Source organism: Pyrus communis, chromosome 10 (genome assembly GCF_963583255.1).
Source record: "Pyrus communis chromosome 10, drPyrComm1.1, whole genome shotgun sequence".
Lineage (NCBI taxonomy): Eukaryota > Viridiplantae > Streptophyta > Magnoliopsida > Rosales > Rosaceae > Pyrus > Pyrus communis.
The window spans coordinates 5,123,523-5,142,662 of NC_084812.1; the positions used below are offsets into that span (position 1 = coordinate 5,123,523).

General features: G+C 36.8%; 2 protein-coding genes across 2 annotated transcripts; both read left to right on the forward strand.

Annotated features, from left to right (window-relative positions):
* The first annotated feature begins 9,008 nt into the window (after positions 1-9,008).
* LOC137748158 (protein ALP1-like) lies at positions 9,009-10,868 on the forward strand. The gene has a single exon (XM_068488255.1). The coding sequence runs from the start codon at positions 9,024-9,026 to the stop codon at positions 10,695-10,697; it is 1,674 nt and encodes a 557-aa protein (XP_068344356.1). The 5' UTR covers positions 9,009-9,023; the 3' UTR covers positions 10,698-10,868.
* A 2,971-nt stretch (positions 10,869-13,839) lies between these two features.
* Positions 13,840-18,730, forward strand: LOC137748687 (uncharacterized). The gene is made up of 13 exons (XM_068488862.1): positions 13,840-14,051; positions 15,198-15,372; positions 15,628-15,711; positions 15,855-16,096; positions 16,228-16,471; positions 16,643-16,722; positions 16,829-16,913; positions 17,056-17,181; positions 17,278-17,391; positions 17,511-17,558; positions 17,891-17,975; positions 18,120-18,170; positions 18,257-18,730. Exons 1-13 carry the CDS (start codon positions 13,882-13,884, stop codon positions 18,346-18,348), a joined length of 1,596 nt encoding a protein of 531 aa, XP_068344963.1. The 5' UTR covers positions 13,840-13,881; the 3' UTR covers positions 18,349-18,730.
* Positions 18,731-19,140: the final 410 nt, after the last annotated feature.

A 19,140-nucleotide genomic window follows, 5' to 3' on the forward strand; every position in this document is an offset into this window, starting at 1 on the left:
GCATCCGCAAGGCAGCAGTAATTTTTTGCTCAGGCAGTAGACCCATAGCACCAAAAGCATCTTTTTTTTGCACAAAATAAGAATCATGGTTGCAAACAGCAATCATGATTTTGTTGAACAAATGTCGTTCCATTCTAAAACGACGTCTAAAGTACGTATCAGGGAATGCACTATTAGGAACAAAATAATCATCTAAGAGTTCCATACCTCGTCGTTGCCTGCTTCTATCAAGGTTTCCGGAACGGCTGGGCCTGCAGATCTGAGCCGCAGCTTGGATGACTCGACGGGAATGTGAGGCTCTGCCCCTTCTTACTTCGTCATTTCTCATTTGACGCTCTTCATCCCCTTCCCTCTCATTTCTTACCCTCTGGTGATTGAAGATTGCTTCAGATTCGTTAAACAATTCTTCCTCTTCCTGATTGTATTCCCACATCATCCTTGAGGAAGAAGAAGACGACATTGAAAGAAAGAAATAGAAACTATGAATAATGATACAAATTTTTGTGAATAAGGAAGCAGAAACTATGAATAATGATAGAGATCTTCAGAATTTTGGTGTGAGATTTGTGAGGATGGACGGTGGATTATATAGAGGATTCAGAAAGGATTAGGTTCTGCATAATGCCACGTGGCATGCCGTCATTCGTTACAAATCTGATGGAAATCTATCCTCAAATATTGTGAACAGATTATGACACGTGGCATGCCGTCATTCGTTAAAAATCTGATGGAAATCTATCCTGAAAGATTGTGAACTGATTATGACACGTGGCGCGACGTGATTGGTTAATAATCTTATCAGAAATCCATCACCAATAATTGTATTATTTTGTATTATTTAATAATACTTCGGATAATGACACGTGGCGCAACGAGAACGATTAAAAATTTTATCCGATATTACAATTAAAATTATTTTGTATTATTTTATAAATAAAAAAAATACTAATATTTTATTGCCTATTGCAAGGGCTATTGAAGTGTAACGGTGGAGATGCAAATTCTATTGCCAGGGCTACTTACTGTTCATTAAGGGCAGTTACTGTTCATTAGGTGGATTGAATAGTGTATTGCCAGGGGGGAGGGCTCCAACGCTGGAGTTGCTCTTAAATGATTATCTTGTTGATGTTGACTTTCTTGACAGTTTTTTTGATAAAGTAACCACCTCAATTATTTGAAATTAGCAAATTGACCCTTCACTGTTAGATTGACGAAATTTTATCTACTTTGCCGTCAAATACTAGCACGTGATTCACTTTTAAGGGTAAAATCATGCCAGTAAATGGCAAAGTTGATGAAATTTTATCAAATTTGATTGTGAGTTGTTAATTTGTTAATTTCAAATAATTTAGAGATTATTTTACCAAAAAAATAGTTTGGAATGTCAGCTTCAACTAAAGTAAGTTTGAAGGGTCAAACATCAGTTTACCCCACTTGCAAACGACAAGTATACATAAACACATGTTAAAAGAACACTATAATTGTACCATGTGCTTAAATACAATTGATATCTTCTATTTTTAGTAAAAACACAAATCTTCTTGAGGCATATATATATATACTCCCTGTGTTTGTAAGAGCTTGTAATAATATAGTATAACTCATTTTTAAACTAAACATGTTATGGATTGTATCCATAAATTATGTGTCACGAGAATTATGCTTTTATGTTTTTATCACACTCATCATCACATGATAAGATTTCATGTCCATGTTTACATTGGTCCACTATGAATAAAAATGCATTGGCCATTAAAAAATAATTATAACAATCTAAGAGCTGGCTTTTCAACCACTTGATCAAGGATTTGGATCTCATCCGAATCTAAATTGTGGAGATCCTTACATCTTAGTCATTCATTGTGCATTGTGCGGTTAGAAATTATTTAAAATTTTTATTTAAAATTAAATACAAATAGTATTTGACAAAAATTGACCGCAAGATATACGATGAACGACTAGAATGTGGGAATCCCCAGGATCCTCACAAAGTGGATTCGGAGAGGATCCTCTTCCCTTGATCAATCATAAAGACTAATATATATGGGTATTTTAATTATAAACTTGACATTACCTACAAATTAAAAGTCAATAATTCCATGTAGGGTTATCCACACACCTACTTTTACTTCTCACACACATCTCTTAATTTTCTATCATCATATCACATGAATAGACATCAATGGCCAAAGATTAATAAGGGTGTGTATGAGGTAAAAATAAGTGTATTCCAACATAAAGATGAAAGGTAAAAATAAGTGTATTCTTCCAACATAAAGATGAAAGGTAAAAATAAGTGTATTCCAAAAGAAAGAGGACTCTGAAGGTTGTTGACATGCAAGTCAAGTTGCTAATAAAACAAAACAAAACAAAAAAACGTAAGGGGAAATTGTGGGATGACCAGCAAATTAGATCATGCTTTAGTTTGTCATTATGTATTTTTATTGCAAAATGTTATTGACATTTTAAAAATCTCATTCTATACTTTTCACAAGTGTATTTTTCTTTCCTAATATAGAAAGTTTGAAGTGTAGAACGAGATTTTTGGAATGCTAATAATAATTTCCTTTTTATTTCTATTTAATATTTTACGATTATGGTCAGCAAATTTATATTTTAAATCATTTAATTTATGAAGAATGAGATACGGTCTCAAATCAAATAAGACGGTCAAACTACCGTACCTAACTAGCGTTGAAGTTACTTGATTTCATCTTTGTATTTTTGGTCAACTGCGTTGGATCATATAATAATGGGAGTTTTAAAGAAATGACCGCGGTACTGTTCACTTTAACGAAAAATCACATTTTACACTAAAAAATCAAACCTGATACTATTAACTTTACCCTTTATTTTGTCCTTATCGTTAAAACTCAAAGTTTCAAAGATCTCTTCATTAGTTTTCTTTATAATAATTCACACTAAACACATATCCTTTTAGGGTCACCAACTTCACAAAAAAATTTAGGACAAAAATTCACTCCAAATAAAAAAGTTCAAAAGCAATCTAAAATAATGCACCAAATAATGTAGGGATATTTTCATCATATAAACAGTGTTTTTTAATAATGAATTCTTTTAGTGTTTTTTTTTAATTAGTACCTCAAAATAGGTTAGTAATGATGTGATTCAATAAGTTGTTTATTAAATATTATTTTTTCTATTTTTAAACATGTTCACAAGATCTTAAGAGGCATGTAGTGCCAGTTATAAAAAAAAGGTCTTTTGCATACTGTTTGGACTCAAATTTACACCATCGACCCGTGCAATCAAGGTCATTGAGTGAGCATCACTCTCAACCGTTAGATGAAAAGTGAAGATAATTTTGTTATTATTGAAAGATAATATTATGATTTTTATCATAATAATTATCGTTTAACAAATTATCTTGATATTTTCTTATATGGGATAATAAGATGCAAAGTAAGTTTCCGAGCAAGCAGTACAATTCAAATGGACTTGGGACTCCTATTATTAGATTGAGCAGCAGCATGGTGATGGTGCATTAAGATGAGGTTTGAATAGTCAAGATGCATGGTTTTGGGATAATGTTGAAGTCAAGATACTGATGCAAATTGGAATGTCATTGGTACATGAAATTTGGATGACAGAGATCCACGGCATTTAAATATTATAACCAATCTTTGGATTAGATTGGTGTTCTGCAAAGATGAAAGGAGCACACGACATTGACCCGAGGAATCTTGACTTTGAAGGATATTATCAAAAAGGTTCTTTATCACAATATCTGGACGCTGAGAGTTAGAATGGAACTGGAATACTTTATTTCAGTGGCTGAGCATTACAAAATCTATAAATAGAGGCAGTGGCAACGACAAAAAGGACCTTCAATTCAACACACAACTGCCATGCGCAAACCTCTCAAACATCATGAGATTTTTTATTTTCTTTTTTCACCAACACATCTTCAATTTGGATAAACAGCACTGTGAAGGCAACTGGTGACATCTTCAGTTTGGATAAACAACATTGTTGCCGTAGAATCAGCCGTTCCCGGAGCACTTTCAGTTTGGATAAACAGCACTGCGTCGAGGCCGACTGGTTATCTATCCAAGTCTCGGTCGAGAAGGATTTTTGAATCCTTATTGGCAGAGGTCATCTCATTAGCCTTCTCGGCGAAGTGAGGTGTTACCAGGTTACTACATTCAGCACATTGAAAGCCGAATTTGATATTGAACTTAGCAGAACTAGCAACCTTATCTTCAGAATCAAGAACCCGAAGGTCAAGACATGTTCCTTCCTCGGCCGTAGTCGCAAGATCAAGAAGTCAACGACATGCTCAACGTAACATCAACAAATTTTACTCCTTGGCCGAGCTCGGCCAACGAGTTGGCATGCTCCGCATTAATCGAATGACGTAGTTAGCTCATTAGTTACTCGGCCTGTGCACCACGAGGCTTTGTAATTTTTAGGGTCAACACATACACATAATAATATATTTAAAATGTATAAGTCGCACGTAGCACGTTGTGATTCAAAAAATGTCTCCTGCACAAGCTCACCGGTTATAAAAAAAGGTCTTTCACATGCGCATAATAATACATTTAAAACGTGTAAATCCTGCATAGCATGTTGTAATTCAAAAAATATCTTCTAAATACGTGTGAACGCATACATGAAGGCTAGTGTGCATCATTATAATTATAACTAATTTGGGTTTTGATTGCAATGTTTTAGTGGACATAGATGTCAAACAACCTGATAATGGTGGTTTACGTACCACATGCTGATCTTCGTACTTGTTTCTTCTTTCAAACTTGTACTTAAATATCTATGTAACTATCAATCAGCAAATCGACCAAAAAAATAATTAAGCTCAATAATTTTGAAAGTAACGTTGACCAATAGTTTTTGGGTCAATGAGATTTAAAATATCCATTTTAATTTTGGAATTAAATCGAAGTCAATAGAAACTAAAGCTAGAGAGAAAGAACAAAGAACATTAATTTTAAAATAAGGAAAACTAATGAAAATAGCTCAAAAACTTTGAGTTTAAAGACAAAATAAAGCGTAAAGTGAATAGTATCAGGATTGACTTTTTAGTGTAAAAATGTAATTTTTCGTTAAAGTGAACAGTATCGTAGGTTTTTCGTTAAAACTCACTTTAAAATATCCATTTTAATTTTGGAATTAAATCGAAGTCAATAGAAACTAAATCAAGAGAGAAAGAACAACGAACATTAACTTCATGTATTTATGCCATATTTAAAAAACCATGCATTTATGAGGACAGATCTGTTTTACTCAATTTTTGACACACATTTTTTTAGAGCCACTATGTAATGTATTTTAAAGATCTGAACTGTCCATCTTTTAGAATATCATTTTGTTTGGATCCAAATTTACACTATCGGCCCGTGCAATCAAGGTCGTTAAGTGAACATAGCTCTCAATCGTCGGATGGAAAAGTGGAGATAATTTTGTCATTATTAAAAGATAATATTATGGTTTTTATCATAATAATTATCTTTTAATATGAATTATCCTAGCATCTTTTTTAACCAGGTAAATAGGGTGCGAATTATATCCCGAAGCAAGTGGTACAGTTTAAATTGAGTTGGGATGTGTGTGGACGTGTGGATATGCTGCAAAGCTGGTATTTAAGAAAGAAGGGTCATGATGCAAGCATGGATGGATGAGTTTAAAGGTGATAAGATATAAAGCCTAGGTAGCCTAGGCTTGGTAACATTAATGGGATGTGATAAGGCTTTCAAGGGTTGGCATTGCAATTAAATTACAGGTGCTTACGACATGCATAATTCACATACACGTGGAGGATTTAGCCGCCAAGCAACATGGAGGGTTTGAAATTAATGAGAGTTCTATTACACGTGGTTGGCATTAGGCGTTTCCAATACGCTGCATGACTAGCACCAATTCAGGTTGTGATAATTATTAGCAAGGGGATTGGCTTATCAAGAGTTTGAGTTGCAATTGAATTCTACAAATACCATCAGGCTGCGAGTAAATGCATAATCACTATAAATATAAGAGGTCACATACAACATGAAAGGGACTCCAATTCAACACACAATTGCCCTGTGCAAACCTCTCAAACAACTTGAGATTTTTTTTTTTTTTTCTTTTTCCGTTGACACACCTTCAGTTTGGATAAACAACATTGTGAAGGCAACCGGTGAACATCTTCAGTTTGGATAAACAACATTGTTGCCGTAGAATCAGCTGACCACAAAGCACCATCAGTTTGGATAAACAACACTACGTCGAGGCCGACTGGTTATCTATCTAAGTCTTGGTTGAGAAGGATTTTCGAATCCTTATTGGCAGAGGTCATCTCATTAGCCTTTTCGGCGAAGTGAGGTGTTACCAGGTTACTACATTCGGCATCCTGAGAGCCGAATTTGATATTGAACTTCGCAGAACTAGCAGCCTTGTCTTCAGGCTCGAGAACCCAAAGACCGAGACATGTTCCTTCTTGGGTCGCAATTGCAAGGTCAAGAAGTTAGCAGCGCACTCAACGCAGATCAACAAATTTTACTCCTCGGCCGACGAGTTGGCACGCCCCGCATTCAACCGAATGACGTAGTTAGCTTATTAGTTACTTGGCATGTGCGCTACGTAAACTTTGTAATTTTTAGGGTCAACACATTTATAGATCATCCTTGCAAAAAATTAGACAAATCCAAAATCATTAAGACATTCATTTGTAGTGAAAAAAATGGACGAATACGATTCTACAAAGAAAGCCTAATCCTTAATTCAACGGTTATATGATTTCAGATTTGAGTGAGTTTTGGTAAACATGATTTTTTAGGAAATACCTAAATGATAGACGGTTCGAATCATTGAAATACATTATAAAGTTGACCCAACAAAAAACGTGTCAAAAGTTGTGTAAAAAAAGTGATGCCAAGAATCTGTCCCCATCATTTATTGGTTAAATGCAAAAAATAGCAGTTATTATTTACATGATATATATGAGTAATGCTAGGGAAACTATTTATTTAAATTATATATTGTAAATCATATGATGTGGCTGTTGATGATTGTATTATTATTAAGTGTTACTTAACATGCTTATTTTCTATTGGTGACATATCACATGGTTTGCAAATATGATCTAAATCAATTCATGGCTACAATACTTATATGAATTTAATACGCTTATTATCTGACAATCATATATAATTTATATAAATAAATGTATATAATACAATCATTATCTGATGGTCAAGACGTTGATTAGCCAAATTCACTTTATCGAAAACAAGATAGCGTCATGTTTCACTGCTGGTGGTGGACTTTTAGGAGGTGGATTGTTTTCCCTCCCATTTCCATACTTTTCTCATGCCCTCCTATTTGTGTGATAACGGTTAAGTCACATCAACATTTTATATTCCTATTATTTTTTATTTTATTATTTCTATAAAAAATTGATATAAAATGTTAACGTAACTTAACCATGATCACACATCACAAGAGGATATAAAAAAATATAAAAATGAAAGAGTAGACAATCCACCTCCGGATTTTTATGGTTAGAACACAGAAATTGTTGGTTTTGAAAAAGAATCATCTTAAATAAAGGAGAAGTTGACTAAAGCAATGTTATAAAAAAAAAAGGTGAAAAGTGGAATGTTTGGTAGAGTTTTAAATTGTTGCAAATAACGTTTTAAATTGTTTACACCGTACGGCCACGGTAATAACGCTCGTTTACTAGAAGTTCGTAATTTAATTACAAGTACATTGTAGAAAATGATGATTGATGGTTTTGACCTTTAAATTTAGGATAATTCTATTCTCACCCCTCAATCTTTTTAAATGAATCACTTTAAATTTTTAATACGAAAAAATACTAGTAAAGCCAAATAATTTTAATGCATCAAATTAAACTCTTTTTTAATCACACCTCTCCAAACAAGCTCATTAGATCATTTCACTTCAAGTTTTTAGATTCATACACCATGATGTTTGAGATTTTGTTTAGTACATCACAATAGAAAATAGATAATTTTCGATAAACATTTAATTCAAAAAAGTAAAGGATATTTGGTAAAGATTCACTAAATATAACATTAATATTCAAGGTTTCGTTATTAAGGAAAATTTCTCGGTAAAACAACGTTGAATGTGTTTATGGATTTGGTTAATATGTAAACTTTAATTATGCAAGTTTGTGTTTTAAGTAAGGAAATGCCTTCAATAAATTTGGGGCGGACAATGTAGAATTCACTACCGATTTTTTGAAAATGGCTACAATCGGAGTTATTTATTATATCATCGGAAACATTTTTTTGTTTAATTAAATAAAATTTTCATGTGACATCAAACTTCTCTAAAAAAACATGATAATTGCAGGTTCACAAAACAGTTTTTAGTACATGTACTCGATACCTCACCACTTGCAAATGGTTACACATATAGAACGTTATTGAATCGTTTAGTTGAAAATCTTCTTTGGTGCATATGACAACATGCATCCAAAGCTTACTTCATAACATTTTTGCTTCAAAACCTTCTTTGGCCTGAAACAATTAATTGTTTTTAACACTCATTGCTCGCAAATGATTACGCATGTATTTTAGAGTTCGCTCAATAGTCCTCCTAATTTCGTCGTTGCGAAAACATATCCGTACGACAAAACCCGACCAATTTAATTCAAAAACCTTCGTTTGCGCACAACAATCAAATTTACTTGACATCTCATCGTTAGCTTGTAAATGACCACAGGCACTCACAGAACAGTGAATCTTTGGGGGATCTTTTTGGCGACAAAAGTTGTTTTGCAATTGAGTACAAGCAAAGTCACCATTTCACTTATTCTCCCCCTTTTTCCCCCTCTTTCCTTCTTCCTTCCCCTAAAAACGAAACTTCCCCGTCCCTTTCCCTCCCCTTCCAAATTCCCAACGTTTATCCCAAAAACCACCGCCCCCGCGGACCCCAACCGCGTAAAAGCTCTCTTCCAAAAGGGTCAAGTCCAAGTCAAAAGCCTCCCCACTCCGCGTTCACACCTGCGTACACGCCTCGCTCAGGTATAAAATATGTCCCCAGTCCAAGTCCTCCAGCCAACATCTCCATCTCCACCAGTTCACCTCCGCACTCGCGATTCAAGTTCACACAGGCATTTCATCAAACACCTTTCAGACGCATCAAAGTCCACACCTTTCATGGAAATTACTGCGTTCCCATTTCTTAATCAAGAAGATTACACCCATTTCTACACCCTGTTCACTGACATGGACGAATTCGACATAAATGGAGGGAATCACAACCTGAAGAAGCGAAGAAAGGACGACGGAAACAACAATGGTATTGGTGGCGGCGCTGGAGCCGCTCCGGGAGCAATGAGCGACATACTGGCTTCGCTGATTCTGCTGGACGAGGAGGAGAAGCAGGAGCAGGAGAGCTACTTGGTCGATGCCCAGCAGGAAAGATTGTTGCTTGAAGCTAATCACAGGCAGAAGACTCGAGCTATGGAGGAGTATTACACTGATCTTCAGCAGCATCATTCTCAATCTGATGAATCGGAGCAGTCGAGGGCGAAACGGAGTCGGCAGTCCGCTTCCGCTGCAGCCGCTGCGGCCACTGCCGCAGCTGAGACATCCGCGGCTGGTCCGGAAGCGAGTTCGAGTGCTATGATTCCGGGTCCGCACAGGAGGCTTTGGGTGAAGGACAGGTCCAAGGTGTGGTGGGAGAATTTGGGCCACCCAGACGTTTCGGAGGAGGAGTTTCGAAAGGCGTTTCGGATGAGCAAGGGAACGTTCGACATGATATGTGCGGAGCTGGAGTCGGCGGTTTTCAAGAAGAACACAATGCTGCGCGAGGCGATTCCGGTGCGGCAGCGCGTGGCTGTGTGCATATATCGGCTTGCCACCGGGGAGCCGCTCCGGGAGGTTTCCAAACGTTTCGGGCTTGGAATCTCCACCTGCCACAAGCTGGTTCTGGAAGTTTGCCTTGCTATCAAGACTGTCTTGATGCCCAAGTTTCTCCAGTGGCCGGACGAAGGCAGGATGCAGGAAATCAAGGAGGAGTTCGAGACCATTTCCGGAATTCCAAACGTTGCTGGGTCTATGTACACCACCCACATTCCAATTATTGCTCCAAAGGTGAACGTGGCTGCGTATTTCAACAAGCGGCACACGGAACGCAACCAGAAGACTTCGTATTCGATCACGGTTCAAGGGGTTGTCGATCCGAGAGGCGTTTTCACCGACGTTTGCATCGGCTGGCCGGGTTCGATGCTGGACGAACAGGTGCTGGAGAAGTCTGCGTTGTACCAGAGAGCAACCAGAGGACTATTGAAGGATGTGTGGATTGCAGGAAATGCTGGGTTTCCTCTGATGGATTGGGTGCTGGTTCCTTACACCCACCAGAACTTGACGTGGACCCAGCACGCATTCAACGAGAAAATCGGAGAGGTCGAAAGGGTGGCTAAAGATGCATTTGCAAAGTTGAAAGGGAGGTGGTCATGCTTGCAGAAGAGGACTGAGGTCAAACTGCAGGACTTGCCTGTGGTGCTTGGAGCCTGCTGTGTTTTGCACAATATCTGTGCAATGAGGAATGAGGAGCTCGATCCCGAGTTCGGGTTCGAGCTCTTCGACGATGTGGTGACACCGGTGAATAGTCTGAGGTCGGCGGGTTCGGTGCAGGCGAGGGATCACATTGCTCATAATTTGTTGCACCATGGCCTTGCTGCAGGCACTGGTTTTCTATAGGGGGTGCTTTTGAGTTTCAGCTTTTGTATTGTGCTTTTAGGCTTTTGGCGCTGTCTTTGTTGTAGTCATACTGTAGAGTAAAATATTATACGGAGAGAAATATAGTTGGGCTTTTGATTAGCTTTGTGAATAAGATCATATATTATTTTAATCAATATAGTTCGTTCTTCATTTTTGCTATCTGAAATTCTAAATCTGGTTTCGAAGTTTGAGCAACCATAGTTGAGATTCTTGATTATGTTAAAAAAAAAATCTTTCGTATCACCAATTGTATCTAACTGTGCATCTATTTCTCTAACTTTGAAGTTTGAGTTTGTAAAATTGGTCGAGAATTTGATTTATGATTTCATCGTTGACATTCTAGAGTTTGCATGATTATGACTGGATGAGATTTTCAATTACGTTGTCAAGAGAAAAGTTGACATATTCAAGACAAAAGTTGATGCATCACCAATTATATACAACTTTGTGCCTATCTCTGTAACTTAAAAAGTTTGATTAATTATAATTAGCTGGGATTCTTGATTACATTGCAGAAAAAATTTATCGTATCACCAGTTGTATATAATTATGCATCCATCTCCTTTATTCTGAAGTTTGAAAGCTTATAGTCCTATGTGCGATTTTTAAATCAGATTGTCAAGAGATAATTTCTTATAACATCGCTTGTATATAATGTCTCTCATTACGCGCTTACCTACTTGGTTCGAGAAGATAGATACAAACGAAAAAACATACATTGTCAACCGTGTAACTTTTAGTTCTTGGCCATATCAGGCTACCAAGATATGCAGACCCGAAAGTTCCATGTTTTGACAGAATTTGTGATGTCATAAACTCCCATTTTTCAACTTGGCAAATCCCTTTTGCGGTCCTGAATTTTAACAACTTTTGGTCCAACAAGCTGATTGCAACGCGGTTTCCCCTGGCTTTTGGCACAACAACAATTCTCATTTGCTTTCCTCTGAGTCTCTGACCTTTGAATTATTTTCAGCAGTTTAGTAATTCTGGTCTCCTTTGTTCTTTGACTTCTACAACCCCTTCTTGGCAAGTTGACAGTGATGGGGAAGACTTTTACCAACCATTTTCTTGGTAAATTGGTAGTGATGGGGAAGATTAGCGGATAGTTTGGGGTTATTGAGTTTTTTTTTTTTTTCAAAATTGTTTCTGGTGTACTGTAAGAATAAATAGCTATAAAAAAAGTAGATAAGTGTTTGGTAAATTATAGTGCTAAAAGTGCATTTTGCAAAAAAAAAAAAAGATCGGGGTATGATTGTCAGTATGAAAGTTTAATTAATTGATATTCTTCACTTGCCTGCAATGAAAAAAGTGTTTTTTTGAGAAGCATATGTAAAGCTGCTGTTGCTGCTTTCTACTGTTTTAGACCTATGATTTTGAAATTTTATTTTAAAATTTTATTTTAAAGAAGTTGCTTTTAAAAAATTTAAGCAACTCTAAACCAGCCATACAAATCTATTTTATAAATTAATTAATCACTTTTACTAGATTGAACATTTTAAATTTACATTAGTTTTGTTCCGGGTTGAATCTGTCTTGTAATTTGTTGTTTGTTTCCTTGTATTGTGACGAGAAAGATGTAGACATACTACTGTGGATCATTTAAGAATTTATGCTCGTAGTTTAGGGAGTGATGGAAAACTTGTTGTGACATGATGTTTATAGCCAGTTGGGCTTGTTGGTCTGCATTTGGAAGTTGATTACATCATCTGCCTCTTTCAAAATGTTTGCAGTGATCAAACAGGGCTTCTCTGCTTTTGTTTGATTGGCATTTATTGAAGAGAAGCCTTTGATTAAGAACGTAAAATCTAATTTGGAAATAACTTTTGCGTCACGGTTATATATATTATTGTGTCGGTCTCTCTTCTCATGTATTATATTACATTGATGGGCACAAATAGAGACAAATGTATATACATTTCTCTTGTGGTAATACAGGTTGGCACAAAGGTGTATACATTCATTCTGTAATAATACAGATAGAGATATAGGTGTATACATTCCTTTTGTGATAATACAGATAAAGACATAGGTGTATATATTCTTTCCATGATGATACATATAGACACAAAGCTGTGTGCATTCTTTCCGTGATGATACATATAGAGACATAGGTGTATAGATTCCTTCCGTGACGATATAGATAGAGATATAGGTGTATACATTCCTTTTGTAATGATTTTTTTACACAAAGCTGTGTGCATTTTTTATTTGATGATACATATATAGACAACGGTGTATACATTCCCCTATAATGACACAAATAGAAACAAATTTGTATACATTTCACATGTGATGATACAGATAGACACAAAGGTGTATGCATTCTTTTCGTGATGATACAGATAGAGACAAAGGTGAATACATTCCTCTCATGATGATACAGATAGAAACAAATGTATAGTCATTCCACATGTAATGATACAGATAGACACAAAGGTGTATGCATTCCTTCCGTGATGATACAGATAGAGAAAAAGGTACATGCATTCCCCCCATGACAATACAGTGTATACATTTATTTCGTGATGTTACATATAGACAAAAGATATATACATTCCTCCCGTAAAGACATATACAAATGAACGAACATACATATACACCTTGACATTCAAGTTTTAACATTTTGAGGGCAATTTCATTACCTCACCAAATTCATGAACCATGATGAGTTTCCCTTTTTGCAATGACTGTCATTGAGAAAGTTCATTGCACCTGCAAAACTGCCTACTAACAACAGTGAAATATTTGGTTTTCATTTTTAGAAACTACCATTTTCTAAATATGATTATTTATCATTTTTCTTTTCCAAAATAGGATTTTTTTTTTTATCAATTAACGAATAAAAATTGGTTAATGCCCCCTTTTTTTTTTTTTTTTTTCAATAAAAAGAGAATATATTTTAGTTGTACTTAACATACTCTGCCACCAGAGACATGCCACCAAAGAGAGAGTCCAACTGTAGGAACCCAGGAACAGCCAACCGGAGGCGGACACGTGTCAAACAGACAAAATAGACGTTGGTGGTGATGAAATTATAAAAATTAGTTGTTGCTGTTTTTGGAGGGGTCTCATATTCTCAATCGTTCCGGGGTTTTTGCTTCGTTGTCACTCGTCACAATCATCCAAATTTCTCAAAGCCACAGAGAGAGAGAGGTGAGAGAGGATGGAGAACCATAAGCAGATGGAGAAGGACGAGGCGGGGCGCATGGCGGTGGAGGAGGAGGACGGGCAGGTGGGGTCCAGCCTGACCCTGGAGAGGGTGGCTGCGGCCAAGCAGTTCATAGAGAGCCACTACAAGGCTCAGATGAAGCACATCCAGGATCGTAAACAGAGGTTGAAAAAAAAAAAAAAAAAAAAAGACATCAACTTTTGTTGTTTTTACTGTTTTTAAGGATCTTTCTGTCTTGCCTAGTTCTTGTTTTTGCAATTTCAGCTGGTTTTTTGTGATCAATTTTTTTTCCGGGCATTTTATTTTCTTTCTGTTCGAAAGGAAAGTATTGATTTTTCTGAGAAATGAGGGTGTTTCTTTGACTACCTTGGAATTGCATTCCTGGAACGAGTTGGAATTTGATTGGTTTTACTTTTTTTGGGAAATGTGGTTCTTTGGAAATTCCTAAATCATTGTGCTTTTGAAATGCATATGCTTGCATGAACTGAAAGTAATTGTTGTTTACTTTTGCAAATCGCGGAGTCGGATTGTATTTAGATTTTGTAACAGCGCATACGATGTTGACAAAGTACAAACCTTATGAGGAATACCAAATATGAAATATGATAAGAATTTGGTTGCTGAATGACATTGCAAATTAGTAAAGAATTGCCTAGTGACGGTTATTAGTTTTGAGGCAGCTGCGCAAAGATATTATCCGCAAATCCTTAGTTGGAGAAGTATTTGGTTATTGGTTTGTTATGATTTTAGTCACCTTCGACGAATTATTTGGCGGTTGACTGTGTGATTGAGCCCCTTTGGTTTAGCAATGAGCGAGAGACATGTTTCATGACATAAAATGGGTGGTGGCAGTCATCGGTTCTTTATGGATTGTTTGGATTATTTCTCGGTTGTGTTTTTCTCATGCCTTTTCATCAGGTGTATAATTTGTGTTCGTATTTCAACTTGTGCATGCTAGAGTAGCAGGAAGAGAGTGCTGAAAAAGCTAAATGTTTGAGTTCTTAGGCAATAGAATGCGTCTGTTAGTATGGTTATTTCTGCAGTGTTTCACCTTTATCTTTAATGCCTGGTCTGTTCTTTTTCAGGGGTCCGTTATGGCAGTTCTGCTTCATACACACTCTTGCATTCATGCCACATAAACTTTATATCGCTAGTGTTGAATATGTTCTTGTTTTGTTATATGTTTTTAGAGTCCAATAGTTGTGATGTGCCTCCACCACTGGTAATTAAAGTGAAGTTGGCAATGGTTAGAGGTTAAGGTTCTGTCGTCAATCTTGATATCCGCCCTCAAATGTGTTCACTGTTTCCAGGCGCTCAGTGCTGGAAAAGAAGTTGGCATCTGAACATGTACCGGAGGAGGAACAGATCAATTTGCTGAAGGATTTGGAGCGCACAGAGACGCAATACATACGCCTTAAAAGGCACAAAATTTGTGTGGATGATTTTGACCTTCTGGCCATAATTGGGAGAGGGGCCTTTGGAGAGGTTAGAGATATGCATCTCTCATAACTTGCATAGGTGCTAGGTGTAAATGATTTTAATTTCCTTTTCAACATATTAATATACAGAAAAAGTGAGTATAAGCTTGTTTCAGTCACCCTCGAGTTGTGTACTGTTACAATACGCTCATTACTTTCTAAAACAAACCATTTTCATTTTCTTTGTCGTAGTTTTTTTTATATTCTTTGGTTTATGTTTGATAATTTCTTGATAAATAATCTTTATATTGATATTTTGCAGGTTAGACTGTGCCGGGAGAAGAAATCTGGCAACATTTATGCCATGAAAAAGTTGAAGAAGTCAGAAATGCTCAGTAGGGGGCAGGTAATTATATGATATCAGGAGTTGATTTAATTTGACTTCTATTACCTTAAAGGAAAGAGAAACTTCAGTTAAAGGTTCTCAAATTTTCATCCATTACTTTCCGTGCAAATCCTGCACTCACTGGTTGTCTATCCACAATGTAGGTTGAACATGTTAGAGCCGAAAGGAATTTGCTTGCAGAGGTTGCCAGTCATTGCATTGTGAAACTTTACTATTCCTTTCAAGATGCTGAATACTTGTATCTGGTCATGGAATATCTACCTGGTGGCGACATGATGACTTTGCTTATTAGGGAAGAGTCTTTGACTGAAACTGTCGCAAGATTTTACATTGCGCAAAGTGTTTTGGCCATAGAATCTATTCATAAACATAACTACATTCACAGGTTGGTTTATCCTGTTGGTTACAAGCTTGCCAACACTGGAAGTCTGATTCTCTTAAAGTGCATTATATTAATAAGTGGTATATCAAGATAACATAATTTAACTCTTGCATTTGGTACGTCTATTTTTGCAGAGACATAAAACCAGACAATCTCCTGTTAGACAAAAATGGTCACATGAAGCTCTCTGATTTTGGTCTTTGCAAGCCTCTCGACTGCTCGAATTTATCTTCCATAAATGAAAATGAAGTGCTCGATGATGAGAACCTGAATGAGGCAATGGATATTGATGAATCCTTCCCTCAAACAAAAAATGGGAGGCGCTGGAAAAGCCCGCTTGAGCAACTTCAGCATTGGCAGATAAACAGGAGAAAATTGGTACTCAAATGATCTTTTCCTTTATCTTCTAATGTGGAATTTCACATCTCTTGCTCTTAGATTCCTAACTGGATAAAGTGAAAGCAACAAATGTTTGCTATTTGTGGATAATTAATACTGTGTAGATTTAAGATCCAACGTTTAATGCCATTTCCTTTGTTTCAATGGTAGGCATTTTCGACAGTTGGAACTCCAGATTACATCGCTCCAGAGGTATTGTTGAAGAAGGGATACGGCATGGAGTGTGACTGGTGAGTCCACCATTTTTGCAGCATTATTGGATTGTTATAATAGCTAAAATATGGTCCGAGCAAGTTTGTTTGTGAATTCTATTTCTCACCCAATTCCTGGTTGTAGGTGGTCACTTGGTGCGATAATGTATGAGATGCTTGTTGGTTATCCTCCATTTTACTCTGATGATCCCGTTACAACATGCAGAAAGGTTAGTTTGCAGTCCGTTTACAGTTTGCTTATATTTTCTGATTCAAGTGCATTAAGGGCATACCACAGGCCTCTTTGAGGACTTACAGAATTACTAAATTCATATCTTGTGCATAATCTGACATATGAACCAATGTATGCAGATTGTACATTGGAAAAATCACTTGAAATTTCCTGTCGAGGCACGGTTGACACCTGAAGCAAAGGATCTGATCAAAAGGTTTCTTTGTGATGTTGAAAACAGACTTGGTAGAGCAGACCAAATTAAGGTATTTTCCCTCTATTTCAGATGAACTTTATGGTTTTACCCTCACATTGTTACGCCATTCTGAATGAAATAAGTCCTCTTATTTTAAATGGATCAGGCTCATCCTTGGTTTAGAGATACTGCATGGGACAGACTTTACGAGACGGAGGCAGCATTTAAACCAGAGGTCAACGATGAACTTGATACTCAAAACTTTATGAAGTATGATGAGGTAAGGTGTCAGATATACTCCCGTCTGCTTACTGCTCACGAAAACACCCGACCTATACTAGTCACTATTAGTGAAGTACTGGATTGTGCCTTTGTGTCTTAAATTCAACTGTGCTGCAGGTGGATCCACCAGCACCTGGAAGAACTGGATCTGGACCGATGAGAAAGGTATGTTTCTCATAGCCAAAATTGAAGTGGCGTAATGTTGATTCATTATCCGGTGATGGCTTTCGGCATCTAAACACTTAAAAGGGTCCATTTTGACTTACTAGATTAATAAAACAAGTTTTCTTTAGATTTTTGGGATTTTGAACTTATCGAAAACATTGACTAATCTTCTTTTGGAGGCCGGTGTGCTTATTTTCATGATCTTGTATGAAGGAACGTTTTTATTCTTGAAGAAGGGAAAACGCGGAAAGAAAATTCCTGTTATATTAGTTTTGATTTATGTAAAATAGTTTCCGTGGCACTTTATGCTTGTTCTGTATCTTTCTTTGCAGATGTTGTTGACTCCTAAAGATCTCAGTTTTGTTGGCTACACATACAAGAACTTTGAGGCTGTCAAAGGGTTACATCGTTCATCTGGTATGTCGTACCGAAGTACAATATTCTTCACTTTTCTCTTTTTCCTCTCTCTTTCTAGACTCAACATGCTACAAGCTTTAATTTAATGAGCAACATCTTCTGCAATCTGCTAAATTTCCTGGATTATGTTCGTTACTGTTACAGATCTAAAGAGAAGTACATCGCTGAATCGGACATCTGTTGACTCTTCTCAAAGTAAGAAATCCTGACCCGAACTGGTCTCGTTAACTGTAACTTTTGTTTGTAATGTGCATGTAATAATCGACTGTGTTCCTGTCCAGGTGATTCTGTACTGGACTACTCCACCAAGTATCCCTCGTACGACATGGAAGCTCAGGTACTTACTGCACCAGAGGATGTCATGTCAGAGTGATTCATAGCGTCTAGTATGACAGGCGGACAGGGCCCTTCTAGGAACATGCTGCGCACGCCTGCTTGTTTTTTCCGGTTGGGTTTTGCCCCGACCACCACATGATCAACACAGTTGACTGCTACATGTTTGCAGAACTTCAAGTGTACAGTAGTAGAAGATCTTTAGAGCATTTTGTATCCGTGTAGGGGTGAGATTTTTATCAAGGTCCTGGCTACCCAGGTTGGCAATGTGCCTTCACTTGTGGCGGTTTTCGATCTTTCTTCTCTTTGATTGTCTAGGAAATTATGGCTGCTGAAACATGAAGAAATTGAGGTTTTGATTCCTAAGTTTGAGGATGTTACTGATGTTGCAATCTTATAGTCTCATATATTTCCAATACTTATCTGGCTTACCTATGCCGTTTTTCTTTTCTTTCTAAGAAATCTCGATGGTACGAGGGAAAATACTTCTCCCATTGTCCACGTCTTTAAATTTACCCTTTTTTTTAACCAAATCATAGATAAACATGACCAAGAGTCAATGCAACAATAGACGGAATGCATGTTGTTTCGAACAAAACAAACACTCAGACAAATGCAAGGTGCAAGGAGAGAGATTTACATGAAACGGGATATCCATGGTGGATGAGTTCCAAAATTTCGCATGTTGCCACATAGTTTAATTTTCTCCTATGGCTTTCACATGATTAGTTTGACACAGCGCCACCTTGATGTTCATGTTTCACGTAAAGTCCTCAATTGCATGAAATGGTTTTTTTTTTTTTTTGTTCAAATTGCATGACATGGTTTAGAT

Coding starts and splice junctions, on each gene's coding strand:
- LOC137748158 (XM_068488255.1), top strand. CDS start 9,024: ATGTCCCCAGTCCAAGTCCTCCAGCCAACATCTCCATCTCCACCAGTT.
- LOC137748687 (XM_068488862.1), top strand. CDS start 13,882: ATGGAGAACCATAAGCAGATGGAGAAGGACGAGGCGGGGCGCATGGCG. Junction 15,373..15,627: donor GGAGAGGGGCCTTTGGAGAG/GTTAGAGATATG, acceptor GATATTTTGCAG/GTTAGACTGTGCCGGGAGAA. Junction 17,559..17,890: donor GATCTGGACCGATGAGAAAG/GTATGTTTCTCA, acceptor CTTTCTTTGCAG/ATGTTGTTGACTCCTAAAGA.